At 41.8% G+C, this 15579-nt stretch overlaps 1 protein-coding gene across 1 annotated transcript; it reads right to left on the reverse strand.

The window, feature by feature from the left end:
• Window positions 1–238: 238 nt before the first annotated feature.
• On the reverse strand, window positions 239–1087 carry nkx2.9 (NK2 transcription factor related, locus 9 (Drosophila)). Its single transcript, XM_020920547.1, has 2 exons — window positions 922–1087; window positions 239–798 (listed from the first exon to the last, which is right to left on the reverse strand). The coding sequence occupies exons 1-2, from the start codon at window positions 1085–1087 to the stop codon at window positions 239–241; spliced, it is 726 nt and encodes a 241-aa protein (XP_020776206.1).
• Between the last annotated feature and the right edge of the window lie 14492 nt (window positions 1088–15579).

Raw genomic sequence — 15579 nt, forward strand, 5'->3', positions numbered from 1 at the left:
TCATAATCACATTGTAATTAAAATAACATGCGCCAAAATTGCCAAACAACAAAAAAACACGCACGTAAGTTTCTTGTACAATGACTTAAAAAAAAAGAAAAAAAAAAAAAGAACACAAAATAAAGTAAAAATGTGCAAAATTTAATGTTGTGGTTTAAGTTGCTTGGGGAACTGCGTCAAAACATAGTGCAGTTTTAAATGTGCGTTCAAAGTCTGTAGAAAGTTCGTTTTGGCGCAGTTAAAGCTGACCGCTCCAGAAGTCTCTAAAAGCGAAAGAGTACCGGGACGCAGAGGCCGGGCTGGGGAAGTGCTGGTACCGAGGATGGTGTAGCGGCACCGAGGACTGATGCTGCACCGCGGAGTACCCAAGAGGAAAGGCCGGAGACGGGGGGAGGTAGCCGGGTTTGTCCGTGTCTAACAAGTGGAACGGTTTACCATCGCGCACCAAAATAGGAACCACGACTCTGCGTAAAAGAGAAGGCTGACAATGTAGCTCCAAGTCGGTCATCCCCTCCACGGACCTGCCCCTCTTCATCTTGTAGCGGTGATTTTGGAACCAGATCTTGACTTGGGTCGGGGTGAGGCTGAGGATGCGGGCCAGCTGCTCTCGCTCCGGCCCGGACAGGTAGCGCTGTTGACGGAAGCGGCGTTCCAGCTCCAGTGTCTGCGCTTTGGAGAAGAGCACGCGGCGTTTCTTGGGTTTCTTGGATTTGTCTGGCTCCGAACAGGTCTCATCTTGTGAGGAATCATCCGGTTTTGTGGAGTCTGGGGAGGCCTCAAAACTGCCTTCATCGGAAGCTATGGGAATACGAAAGACTCGTTAGAACGCGCGCGTAAAGTGTGCGTAAAATAACAAAACAAAAACTAACATATGAATTTATAATCATTTTGGAAACGAAATGGTCAAATTTGGATACTTACACATGCAAGGGCTTCTGTCAGAGTCCACACTCCAAGATGCCGTGAGCGAAGACGATGAGCACGAGGAGTAGACAGGAGAAGCGCGTGGGACCGACTCCGTGTCCCGCTCGGGCAAGTCCAAAATGCTCCGAACGGAAAAACTAAACCTGGCGCTTGGTGCTGCCATCTCAGGTCCGGGGACGTGTTTGTTGAGAAACCAAACAAAGAAACAAAATCCTTGAGCTGCAGACAGCGTTAGATCTCGTGTTTGGAGACGGCTCGGGAATAAGAGGTGGTCAAACAGAGCGAGATGAGATGCAAACACGGGGATGCTGCGGGTTATATACGCCCGCTCCCGCCGCTTGTACCTGAATGGGTGACGCTGGAGGTAGGAGTGGAAAGAGGCGATGAGAAAAGAATCCGCGGCGTTAACAAAGCGACAAGGAAGCACTCGTGATGATTACACATTCGCGGCGTATCGTCAATCCGCATGGTAACAGATAATAGTGATTGTTGCGAGGGGTTCTGAATCACGTCTTGGGTGGCAAGTGACAACAAGGACCCCATCCCATTCCCGACCCCCTCCTCGCGCTCGTCCCCCTCCCTCGCGCTCTTCACATCCAAATAAAACGCCCTCATAGGCTAAAGACCGTGTCCCAAAACCACCCCTCGACACGGCTTCGCAGCGGTGTCAACATTTACATACAAAGTGAGCAATTAGTGCGGAGTTGGTTTTACTAATCAGGCCATTAGGCGTCGCGCGGGGCGGCGTGAGAAGATTGTGACAAGTGACAAGTGAAGGGCACTCAAACAGCGACATATATTCATGACAACAACCCAGGAAGGGAGATCGGGCCTTTAAAATTCAGGGCTAATTTTACGCAAAGTGTCCGTTTTTGGCACAGCTCGGGAATGGTTACAAATCGCGGCCATGACAGATGAGAACTGTGACAGGAGCGATAATAAAGACGAATGGGGAATAATTTGTCAGTGTCTCACGGAGGAAACATTTGTAGTGGAAGGTCCCTAAAGCGATTGTGTTTTAGAGAGACGCTTCTCTCACGTTTTGTCCCGCGCCCACGCTTTACACCAACACTTCGGGTTTAACTCATTCACGAATTAAGAGTTTGGAGTGTTCTTTTCTGAATTATTTTCATCTACTTGAAATGTATTGAATAATGGGCTTAAGAATTCCCATGGGGTAAAATTATGAACATAACATAAGTGTTTTTATTTTTCAGTTATCATTACAATAGCTCAGCTCTAAACCATTTACCACAATTCAATATTTATGTTATAAATCTTAATGACACATGGACTTTATTATGAGCAGTGAGTTTCAATTATCATCTAATAATGTTGTGATTTTCTTCTGCAAAATTGAACAAATATTTGGGGTGGGGGGAGGGGTGGGGGGTGGGGGGTAAATGATTAAAACATTTATATATTACATATTACCTACATCTTAATATTTTATTCTATCAACAAGATTTTCTGTCTGATAAAACTAGAGGCCACATTTACATTTTACGCACGAGTGTGTGACAAATACTCTCAAGGTTTTCATGACACTCTCCCCATCAAAATCAATCAAACTAGACATATTAAAACATGAATATTGAACTAGAACATTAACACACTAAAGAACATTATTACATTATTATTAAAATAAATGTGTGTATTAAATGTAAAGACATGGGGCATTGAATTCCTTTGTAACCCAACGTGGATCTTTGCGTAAAAGTTCTTTGCGCTCAGTAATGATTCATTTGGAAAAGTTTAATATAAAAGAAAAAAGTTCCATTTCCATGCAGCTTTACTGTATGTGTGTGTTGTTGATAATGATCTGTAATCATGTATACGTGACTGGTTGAAGGTTCTATTGTGGTCCCTGGTCCTTCGTGTGTGGGTCTGGGGTCTGGACCTATTGGTAAAACACATCCAATAACACAAAAGGCGCGCCTCCGCGTCACTGCGTCTGTGGAGCCCTGTTTGATATCGATATCAGCTCTCCTCCACCCAGCCCCGCTCTCCTCCGCCCGACCCCGCTCTCCTCCACCCGACCCCGCTCTCCTCCACCCAGCCCCGCTGTGGGTCCTACGGCTCTGAGAGGAAGAGGGAGAGGGAGAGAGAGAGGCTGAGACGGAGAGAGACAGGGGGAGGGAGGAAGAGAGAGAGAGGGAGAGAGCGAGGGGGAGAGTGGGAGAAAGAGAGGCAAGAGGGGGGAGAGAGAGATGGACATGTCATCCCTGGTCCTCCCGTCCGATAGAGAGAGGGATAAAGAGAGAGAAAGAGAGGAGAGAGGGAGCAGGCGGGAGGCTGACCATGCCTCCACTGGCCCTCGCGCTCGACAGAGAGAGAGAGAGAGTGAGAGAGAGAGAGAGAGAGAGGGGGGGGGGGGGGGGGGGGGGGAGTCCCTGACTCTCGGGTCTCGTCCTGGGTGGTCGTGCACTGAACACAAATACACGCCGGGCAGAGGAGCGGGACAAAAGCGGCGAATGTAGCCCGCGTCCGAGGCCCGTCACCAGAATTGTTCCAGTCAAGATTTTGCATTTGTTCAGTGGCGCAATAATGGCTGATTGACGCCCCGCCACAGTGTCCTTTAGCCCCGCGGGATAAATCCGAGCTTGTTCTGTGTTGTCATGGTTTTGAATGGCTCTCAAAGGGACCAGGCCTCTATCTACTGCTCCGCGCCCGCGCCGGCCGAGCCCACAGTGCGCGCGGATGTTCTGCGTGGGACTGGAGGCCCATTAAAGTCCCCTTAGATTTACACGGAGCCGTGATGTCGTGACCCGGATGATTCTGCACATATGCGCCGAAATCTGCTCCGGCTCCAGAGCGCGCGGCCGCGGGTCAAAGTAACGCGTTAAAGGGGCATTTTAGTGACAAATAATGTGCTTTTATGGGTGGATTTGAGCAAATGGGAAATTAGAGCATTATATTAAAGCCCCGTTGAGTAAGTTTCATAGGCCTATATATTATTTTTTTTTTGTTGTTGTAGTGAAAAACACGCATAGCGTGAGCGGGTTTGCATCTCCACAAACCCGACTGACTCATCGTGGTTTTAACTTTCTGTTTCCATAGAATCATGCACGTGATGTGCCATTACAGAGTGTTGCTTTAAAAATAACTCGATGAATAGTCGATTAACGTTTTTTTTTTTTTTTTTTTTTTTTTTTCAGTAAAGCCCAGGAAGCAATTCATTTATGTTTAAATCGAGGTTCTCATTTAAAGGGGGGGGGAGAAAAGGGGAGAATAGAGAGAAAGAGAGAAAAGAGAAAAAGAGAGAAAGAGAGGGAGAGAGGGAGAGGAGAGGGTATAATCAGTTTAGTCTTGACACTGTGTTTTGTCCAAGAGCCTCATCTCACTGCAAAAACTCAAACTGAAGTTCACATGACTTGAATTAAGAAAGTTTGATCATGATTTGAGTAAATTTCAATTCACAAGTAAAATCAACGAAACAAGACTTTTTGTTGTTAAAATATGAAAATACATTTTACCACACTTAAGATAAGAAAAACAATAACTCTTTGCTCAAATGTTTCTTGAATGAAGAAAACACTTCTTCTACAGATCGATCAATAGATCGATCATTTTAAGTTGAATCTACTCAAATAAAGTCTTTTGTTTTTAACTGAAGTCACTCTAACTTAACTGAATGTTGTTGGACGTGTTTATTTGACCTTGGCCAGTTCTGAGACTCTGGACTCACTGGTCTGTTACATAATAATAATAATAATGATAATTAGAATAATAATAATAATAATAATAATAATAATAATAATACATTAAATTGATGTATTTTACTTTTTTATGTATTTATCTTTTCTAAACACTAAAAGATGTTGTACAAAGAATAATATCTACAGAATATTTATTACATTACATTATTATTTATTTATTTATTTATTTATTTATTTATTTATTTATTTATTTATTATGAAATCTATCAACATTTTGTTAACATTGCTACTAACATATTACTTTTTTTTAAGTAATGTGTAGTTTTCTCCTGTCGTATTTTTGTGGGGACCCATATTTTAAAAGTCACAAACCTTCGTGATCCAAGATGATATTATTGGTAAATCACCAATCATCAATCAAGTAAAGTTGGATTTGACCATTACTGAACATGAATGAGGATATTTTTTTGTTGACTGAGTGATCTTGTCGCTTATTTGGACATTAAATGTAGAACTTTTTTTTTTTTTTTTTTGTGACCCACCTGAGGGACGCAGCCCAATCTTTGGGAAACTGTTGTATCGTCTCTGAGCGTTTTTAACCAGGGACAAAACTGTGCATGAACTATTATCTTGAATTAAAGTTTTAAAGCTGTACTGTGTCACTTTTACTTTGGGAGTCTGTTACCTGCTTATTTCTATGGATACATCATTGCTCTGCCTGGAATGTTCCACAGTGTGACATTAAACAGCTCTACTTTACATTTATTTAATTACAGGTGGTTTTATAGCTCAAAAATAGAAAAACAGACTTTGTGACTGTGAGCGGGGTCGCCTCTCCACAGATTCTCCATGAAGGTAGAAAAGTTTAATGCCATACTGTGAAACATTCCAGACAAAGCAATAACATCTCAATGGAGAAAAGCATTTGATCGACCATCCACCAGAAAAGTTACACAATGCACCTTTAATCAATGTGCGCATGGATTGGATTTTGTATTTATTTATTTTTATACTCTCTGATCAGTCTGAACCAGGGAGGAAAATGTAAATGTTCTCTTATCTAAATGAAAGTATTTATAGTTCTGCTAATTCTTAACTCCTTGAAAAATACATCATAATAGTCCTAGTTGTTACCAAAAATGTTTCAGGATCAATAAACTGCCAATATTTTACTCTGTTAGAATTGAACTATTGATTTCTGTGGAGGGTTTGTGCTTCTGGCCTCTTGAGTCCTCCATAGAACCTGAGGCTGGGACACTGTGCTAAATCACAATATAATTACAACATAATTAATATAATTACAATAATTAACACAATTACACTAGAATGACACGGGCCCTTTCCCCGGCCCCGTTCACTGTGGACGGGGCCCAGTGCACCTGCTCATGCTCCAGGACAGTCAGAAATAACACTAGTCACCTTTGTGCTAGTCCCAAATCTGGATAAAGAACACAAAAGAAGATCATCTGTTTTTGTCTCTGAATGTGTCCCTGCTTTAGAAAACAACTGACTGATAGTTAAAGTATTTTCATTTGATAATTAAATTTGGGCCTCAAATTGTGTGTAATAAAAAGTATTTCTGAAGTAAAAATAAATAAAATAAAATAAAATCATGTATGTTCCAAAAATTAAATTCACAAATTCACAAATATGTGAGGGGTCCCTCACATATTTGTGAATTTGTGTGGGTCCATGTAATGTTTTAAATGTATTTCTTTTTTGGGAACCGCAATGTAAAACAATAATATCTGTAATAATAATATCTGTAATAATATCTCACTTATTTTCACTCAGAGCAACCGTTCTAAGAATCACTCACCAGTTAGTACTCGAAACCCACAAATAAAAAAAAAAAAAATAAAATCCCCAAAATTCACCCATCCATTTTCTTCTGCTTATCTGGGGGCAGCAGTTTAAGCAGGAACTCCCAGATTCCTTCACCCCGGACACTTCCTTCAGTTCTTCTGTGGGGACCGTGACGTGTTCCCAGACCAGTCCAGAGACACAGTTCCTCCAGTGTGTCCTGGGTCTTCCCCAGGAGCCTCCTTCCGGTGGGACATGAACACCTCCTGAGGGAGACACCCAGGAGACATCAGAACAGATGCTCTCCCCGAATCTGGCTCCTATCCATGTGGAAGAGCAGTGGCTCTACTCCAAGCTCCTCCTGTGTGATTGAACTCCTCAGCCTATCTCTAAGGGAGCACCCAGCCAAACTGTGGAGGAAACTCATTTCAGCCACTTATATCCACGATCTTGATTCTGGCCTGACCAAACCAACAGGACAACATCATCTGTGAACAGCAGAGATAAGATCCTGTGGTCGCCAAACTGGACCCCCTCCGGCCCCTGGCTGTGCCTAGAAATTCTGTCCGTAAATACAATGAACAGAACCGGTGACAAAGGACAGCCCTGACAGAGTCATGCACCAGGAACAGGTCTGATTTACTGCCGCCAACGAACACAGCTCCTGCTCCAGTCGTACAGGGACCGGACAGCCCTTAACAAAGGGCCTCAAACCCCATACTCCCAGAGCATCCCCCACAGGACACCACGAGGGACACAGTCGAAGGCCTTGTCTACAAAGCACATGTGGACTGGTTGGGCAAATCCCATGAACCCTCAAGTACCCGATGGAGAGCTGGTCCAGTGTTCCACGACTGGGACAAAAAACACACTGCTCCTCCTGGATCTGAGGTTCGAGAAAAATTCACAAACATTTCATAGGACTATCAAATGAATTCCACCTGGATTTTTTTGCTTAATTTTTAATTCCCTAAATCAGCCCCCACAGCTGCTCAATCTACAGTCTCTCAGAACATCCTCAGGGCGCCAGCTGTACCTGTTCTTATATTTACCACAAAAAATGTAGGTGGAATCTGTTTTTCCTCTGTACAGAGTTTTTCCCAAATGAGAGTATATGAGGTCAAGACTCCAGAGCTTCAGCTTCACACAGAGTCCAGCCATTTGTCTGAGAGCTGAATGTTCAGAAACAGATTGAGTTTGAATGGAGAGTTATTGAGGACAGTCAGATGTGTGAGGAAAAGGAGGCTGAAACTAGATCCCTTTAAATCTAAATCATTTACCTTGGATCAGCATAAAATAATTCATCATCAAATCCCCATGGCCCATAGAAAAGACTAATGAAATGGAAAAAGGTGAGAAATTGGTAAGAAATTGAAACAGAATCAGTTTGGTTCTTTCTTTCATTAAATCTCCCACAGGCTCCATTTGCAATCATGATCATCCAATCACAGAATTGTGAATAAGAGTCAATGATTCTTTCCAAAGCCCTTAATACTTCATAATATGAGATCAAATGAGATCATATGAGATCAAATGAGATCATATGAGATCATATGAGATCATATGAGCACTTGTCCTCCATGTGTGTCAAGTGTAACTCTTGTCTCCAGCCCCCTCCTCTGAACAGGGGCGAGGACGTCTCTCTGAGGCCCCGGGACATGATCTGATTTGGGTTAAATGACTATCCCTCACCCAGGATGCACCTGCCTCCTCTCCTCTGTCTTCCTTTTCTCCTCCCCCCCTCCACAGAGCTTTCTCTCTCTCTCTCTCTCTCTCTCTCTCTCTCTCTCTCTCTCTCTCTCTCTCTCTCGTCTTTTGCTTCTTATCTTTCTCTCTGTCTCATCCTCCTCTCTTCTTCTCTCCTCTTCTCTCTCTCACCCCTCCCTTTCTCTCTCCTCTGCCTCCTCTCTCTCTCTGGCTTTTCTCTTTGCTCCTCTCTTTGCTGCTCACCCCTCTTCTCTCCCTCCTTTCTCCCATATTTCCCTTTCTCTTTCTTTCTTCCTTCCTAGTTCACTCCATTTATACACACTCTCTCTCATCCCCCTTCACTCTCTCTCCTCTTTTTCTCTCTCCTCTCTCCTTCCTTTTTCACCCACCCTACCACCACTATTCTGCCTACTTCTATCCTTTTCTTCTGCCTTTCTCAGGTCTTTCTGTCTTTTCTCTCTTCTCTGTTCCCCCTTCTCTCTCCCTCACCCTCCTTCACTCTCTCTTCTTTCTCTCTTCTGCCTCACTCCTCATTCTCTCTCTCTCTGTCCTTACTCCTCCTTGTATTTCTCTCCCCTCCTCACTCCCATCTAGTTCTTTCTTCTTCTTCTTCCTCTCTGCTCCCCCTCCCCTCTTCCCTCCCTATCTCCCTCTTCTCTATCTGTCTTTGCCCCCTTCCCTCTTTCCTCTCTGTCTTCCTCCTGACACTCCCCCACTTTTATTTCTTGTATTTCTCATCTCCTCCTCTCTCTGCCTGCACCCTTCCTCCCCCCTCTCTCCTCTTTTGGCTCATCCCTCTGTTTGCTCTCTCTCTCTCTTTGTGGGCTCTTTAGCTGCAGCTGTCCTGGAGGAGCTTGTGTTTGAGATGTTCTTCAGGAGACAAACTGTGAGTGTGTCCAAAAGCTCAGAACCTCTGGAGATCAGGGCAGTGTAAATAGGAGCGAGGCTTTAGGACTTGCTGCTCTGTGTCTGTGGAGGAGGTAAACACTTCACACGAGAGTTTGAAGAGCTCAGGCAAAACGGATCAGTGTGGACGGACACTCGTGTAAAGCCCCTCTATCTGATTTTTAGTGTCTTAAAAGCCAACGTGTACTGTGGAACTTTTCTGGAGGAGGTTCTCTCAAATGTTTTTCCTTTCACAGTGTGACATTAAACCTTTCTATCATCATGGAGACCAAACCAGATCAAGTTACAGGTCAGATCTGTGGAAAGATGACCTCACTCACAGTCACAATTTCTGTTTTTCGAGGTATTTTTGACACATAAAACCATCTGTAACTGAATCAATGTAAAGTAGAACTGTTTAACGTCACACTGTGGAACATTCCAGGCAGAGCATCTCCATAGAAACAAACAGGTGACAGACCCCCAACCTTTAAAGAGTTTGCAGAGGTCCAGAGTTATCAGAATTATTCACCACGGTGAGTTTATATCAAAACTTTTCCCTCACTGTAATGCCAACATCAACTAGCATGCTAACGCTTAACTCTTGGTTTGCGGCTGGTAAAAATATAGATTTACTTATAATATGAAAATAATCTGAAAAAAAGTTTTAAGGTTTGGTTTTAGTTTAGTTATGATATTTTGGAGGGAAAAGGAAACTATAGCAAGTGATTTAACAAAGATACAGAAACAAAAGCAGATGAAATGTGTGTTTATTCATTCTGTCTATAAAGATAGAACATTTTAGTGTATTACTGTATTGTATTAAGAGAAAGAGAGCAATTGAACCATTATTCATAATGATTGACCATGTATAACAGACATTATATTCAGCCTGTCATAAAATAAAACATATTCAGTTTGTAGAAGAATCGACAAGATGAAGCTTTTTGTGCCTCATTTTATAGGTGAGTTTCATTGTTGACAAAAGTGCGCGTTGCATGCTGGGAATTATTTTGGTCGGCGGCAATAAACACTAATTGAACATGACGGATGGAGTGAGAAAGCACGTAAAGTGTATTGATCCTGGTTATTTATCCACTCTAACGGCAGAGGACCCAAGACCATTTGACCAGAAATTGGTCATAAGTATTGACAGACGCCAAATCACCCTTTTCAACCCCGACAAAAGGTGGACCAAACCAAATTTCTGGTCTGAATCGCCAACTACCTGGACAAATATTCACTTCGGCGATATCCACAATGACTTGGTGGAAACTCCTGGGCCATTCACAGCAGAAAAGATGAAAACCTCCAAGAGTCTCGATGTGTTGTTGAACTTGTTGGAGTCCACGGTTTGTTAGGATCTTCTACAGTTGCTCTGTGGATGTTTGAAAGTCGTTTAATTCACCGTTAGCGGTTCTTTTCACTCAGAGTACGAAAAAGACATTTTCCTTCTTCCGTGCTTCTATTTGTGCATCCGATAATGCAGCAGGAATTTACCATTATCAGGGAGAAATACACGAGGTTACGCACTGTGTTTGACCGCTATCCTATTTCCCAGCATGGCTTTTAATAACAATGACGTCAGCTGAAACTCGCCTATTGTTAATGAACTTTCATCTCAAAATGAATAAGACATTAAAGGTTGTATGGAGGATTTTTTTTGTTTCAAATTGTCAATGAAAGTTTAAAATACCATTACAAAGACGCAGCAGCCTTGTATTATGATGACCAATAAAAAAAAAAAGAATGAAAATCTATCAACTGTGGACGTAGTGAGGCCAGATAAACATCAGCCAATAGAAAACAAGGCTACCTCATTATCTATTGGCTGTTAGGTTGTCAATTAAACTCCGGAGTGTAACTGACTTGCCAGGGTGTGGGGATTATGTGGTTTATGCAGCAGTTCTTAGAGGCTTTTTCAAACTGTAGCTTCCTCACACTTCGCACAAAGTTTGTTGCGATGGCGGACAAGAATCCACGACCAGTTTGCCGCAAAAGAAAGTCAGCTTTCGAGGTAGATGAAAGAAGAAGGGAAGGGGAAAAGGAGTGAAGCCAAACTGAGGTGATTCTTGGAGATTCCTTCCAGCAATTGCAAGAGTGAAGCAGACAAAGGGTCTAAAAACTCATGCATCATTCGCGAAATTACTTCAACTGTAATTCTGAATGTGCACTGGCTGTAAATAAGCATGATATCAGGGGTAAAGAGGCAGGAGGAAGGTGGTGTCACGCATGCACAAGGACTGTCGCTGTACTTCTCTTCCCTTAAAAAATCCTCTGTACAACCTTTAATCCAACATTTTACAACATCATAATAAGAAAAAAAATCAACAATTATTCTAATAAGAACAGAAATCTCTTTACCGTTGTTATTCTTTCAAATATTGACATCAAGATGTGTCAGCTTCTGTTCTCTACACACTTTTAATGAGCAAAAGAAGAATGAGTGAAAACAAAAACAGAAAGAAGTGAACATGACGTGTGTAAGTGTGTGTGAGCTGACAATGACAGATCAGTGTTTACCTGCTCCTTTAAACCCCTTTGGTACAAACTCAGAATCACAGTCAGTACATTGTAAAGTAAAGTTTGCATTTCAAATATTTACCATGGGAAAGTCGACTGTTTCCTTTATATTTGGGTGAGTGGAGAAAAGCTCGTAACAGTCACATGTTCTGCTCACTCTTATTAAATCAAGAGTTTTTTAGAATCACTCAGAATTCCAAAATGACATGTCATTAACATGTCATGATTTAATACAAACTAGTTTAAAAGTGCTTTGTGTAACTTTTATGGTCAAATGCTTTTCTCTATGGAGATGTCACTGCTCTGCCTGGAATGTTCCACAGTGTGACTTTAAACAGCTTTACTTTACATTGATTCAGGTACAGGTGATTTTATGTGTCAAAAATACCAAGAAAAACAAGCACTGCAACTGTGAGCGGGGTCGCCTCTCCACAGATCTGACCTGTAACTTGGTCTGGTTTGGTCTCCGTGAAGATAGAAAGGTTTAATGTCATTCCAGACAAAACAACAACATCTCCATGAACAAAAACATTTGACAGACCCTCCACCAGAAAAGTTACACAATGCACCTTTAAGGTTTTAAATGTTTTACATTCATTCTTGCATCATTTTGGCTTTTTATTACTGTTAAGCTGTTGTAATACGGACTAACTTATTCTGCATCATTTTTATCATTTGCAGATCATCAACACACATCAACTAAACTAAACCTGTGGGGCTGTACTGAGCCAGTGGGAAACGGCTCCTCTTGCTCTTCCTCCGTCTCTCTTGCTCTGTCTCTGTCTCTCTTGCTCTTCCTCTGTCTCTCTTGCTCTGTCTCTGTCTCTCTTGCTCTTCCTCTGTCTCTCTTCCTCTGTCTCTGTCTCTCTTGCTCTTCCTCTGTCTCTGTCTCTCTTGCTCTTCCTCTCTTTTCTTTCTCTCACGAGGAATTGAGGCTTTGGCGGGTCACGTGAACAAGGGGAGCACCGTGTTCTGCTGAGTTGTCTCTTCATGTCCTGTTCATCTGTGCGGTCCTGGGACGCCCTCTGCTGGAATGACTGATGCACTGCAAACTTTTTATTCTATACTCAGTGTTTAGTCAGCACTATGCAAATCTGAGAAAATTCCAAAAGAGCTGAGTAAAATAATGTTTTTCATCTTTTTTATTTTTTATTATTCTAATATCAAGGCCTTACAATCTCACCTTGTGGCAAGGTTTGCATTTTTCCCCAAATGTATTAAATAAAAAAATAATTGTTGTAATTAACTGACCTCCAGACTGTTGGTTGAATTTATTATTACCATTTACAGTTTTAATCTTTGTTGTTATATTATATTGTGATGTGTGAGCTGCTGTGTCCAAATCATTTCCCTTGTGGATCAATAAAGTTTGTCTAAGTCTAAACCCAAAGTGCCAGGAGGAAACCTACTCACACACAGGGAGACACAGACACAGGGGACCCAGGCACTGACCCCAGAACCTTCTTGTTGTGAGGCATGAGTGCTAGCCACTCTGCCACTGTGCCGCTAATAGAAGAGTACAGAAGTATAATGTTCAATGACTAATGTATCTGAACCTATTTTATACTGACAAATGTAGAAATGTTAATTGCTGTTGTACTTAGTTTAGTTTAGTTTAGTTTAATTTAGTTTAGTTTAGTTTAATTTAGTTAAATTTAGTTTAGTTTAGTTTAGTTTAGTTTAATTTAGTTTAGTTTAATTTAATTTAATTTAGTTTAGTTTAGTTTGCAGCTGAGGCATTTATAAAACAGATCTATTCTTATTATTATTATTTAGTTCAGCAAATGTACTTACTAATAAAGTTTGTGCAAAGTTCAATCAACTTCATTTATTGCATTAATAAAATCTTTATTCTGAAATATTTGCCTATATTTGACAAATGTATTTATCTGATCTGAAGCACTTTGTGTTGCATTTCTTGTATGAAAACCACTCGATAAATAAAGTTTGACTGATCCAGTGAGTTTTGCTGTGATTATAACAGCAACATCAAAAGTGAAGAAAATCCCAATATGTTTCAACACAGTCAAGAGTTATTTCATGACAGTGCTGTAGAGTCAAATGAGTAGCTGTTGATCCCCTGAGTTGACACCAAACACTTACAAAGTGTGTTTTGAATGTTCCACTACATCAGAGTGTGTGGACTGTCACTCACTCCTCCTCCTGCAGGTTCGAACGTGAGTTGGCATTCTGGAGTTGTCCTCTAGATGGCGCCCCAATATCAGTAAAAGCCACAGCCCACGGGGAAACCAGCCCGACCATCCAACAGCGAGAGACCAGCGACCACGGTCGCACGATTAACCGGAGTCTCGAGGAAACTGAGAGGTTTGAGATCACACCAGAGCGTCCCACAGGCCAATCAAAGAGAACAGAGAGGAGGAGAAGTACGTGAAATAAACAGAGACATGTTTAAATTGAGCTTGATGGCACGTTAGAGCTTATAGCCTCTAAAAGAAATGATCAGGTTCAGTGTTTGTCAGTTTATCTTTTAGATTTTAATATGAAACCACAAAGTAATCAACAGGGAAAACTGTTCTAGGACCTGACCAGAGCTTTTAACTAATGACCTCAAGGCTTTTTATACACACACGTCCGTAGACCTAATGTGCCACATCCGGGGTTTTTATTACTCGTTAGGAGAAAGGAGGAAAATTATTATTATTATTATTATTATTATTATTATTATTATTATTATTATTATTATTATCACACAATAATAATAATAATCATCTTCATCATCATCATCTTTGGTTTTATCTGTGTGACAATTAATATGAGTTTTGCAGTTTTGGTGTGCGCTTGCTTTAAGGAGATTTTCTTATTGTTATTATTATTATTTTAATTGTAGCCTATTTTTGTATCTACATTAGTAGCGTTATGTAAGATTTATTCACGTTGCATCAGACGTAACACGGACTTGTATCTTGTGTATCAGATCCAAAGGCGGCTGCAGTCTGACCTTGGTTTGGTCTTGGTTTGGTCCACGGCCTACGTTGCGTCTCTTTCTGACGTTGCTCGTGCTTTAATCCCTGTTTATTACCCGTGTACTTCTAGTTTAAACACCGTATATGTCAAGGTGAGGTTCGAGGAAGATTATTTACTGGTTTTGAAGGGAACATTTAGCCTCGGTTTTACGCATTACGCATCAACAGCCCATTTACACTTCAGCTCGAGGACACAGCAGTCACATACAGGTCCCCGGGTCCGAGGTCCCGACTTTCCGCTCGTCCCATAGGTGTCCTCGCAAGGGGGGCTCCAAATTAGGCCCCAAATATGAAAACGTAATGCGAGCCAGGTGCCGCGACTGTCAGGAATGATATACGCCTCCAAGCGCCATAAATATTGTCGCTTTTTGGGGGGAAGGCCACGAGAAACGGGCGTTTGAAACAGAGGTCGTTAACCCACGTTCGTCCTCATTACGCGCGCGCTAAAGTTACCAAGGGCCGCTCAAGTGTGAAGCGAACGGCGCGTACACGGTCCAGTGGCGCGGAGGTGAGAGACAGCAGCGTGGGATCCGTTAATGGCGCTATTACGCACGCATTAACGTCCTATCGGATTTGTATAAAGCACGTGCAGCGTCACTTTGAGTCTGGAGCGCGGACGGTGGCGTGATTGTGACAAAATACATAAGTACAAACAGGGCATTGAGGGAAGGGCGGATGTTGACGGTGATAGTTTGTGCCAAATCACATTTACCTAAAAACGCGTGTGAAACGGTATTAAGAGTGACTTGTGTTTCCAGGGCAAGAAAACACGAGAGGCAGCAGAGATTTACGGTCCATTCTGGATTTACACTTAAGATTTTATTCTACACCTTGAGAATCTGTGCTTTTGTTACAGGAGCTGAGTTCAATCAGTGCTATAAGGTACTGGGACCAGAAGTAAAAGTAGTAAAATACCGTAATAACTATACTATATATCAGTCATTTTTACACTGGATAGTTTTTACTTTTACTTCAGTGCATTTGAGCAGGTATCTGTACTTTTACTCCACTACAATTTCGAACTGGACTGAAATGTATCTTTGTTTTCATTTGAGCCACACGTTCAGTTTGAGCAATAAAAAAATACAATTAAA

Source organism: Boleophthalmus pectinirostris, unplaced genomic scaffold, assembly GCF_026225935.1.
Source record: "Boleophthalmus pectinirostris isolate CB_2022bp ecotype Guang Dong unplaced genomic scaffold, ASM2622593v1 HiC_scaffold_10, whole genome shotgun sequence".
In the NCBI taxonomy this organism is placed as follows: domain Eukaryota; kingdom Metazoa; phylum Chordata; class Actinopteri; order Gobiiformes; family Gobiidae; genus Boleophthalmus; species Boleophthalmus pectinirostris.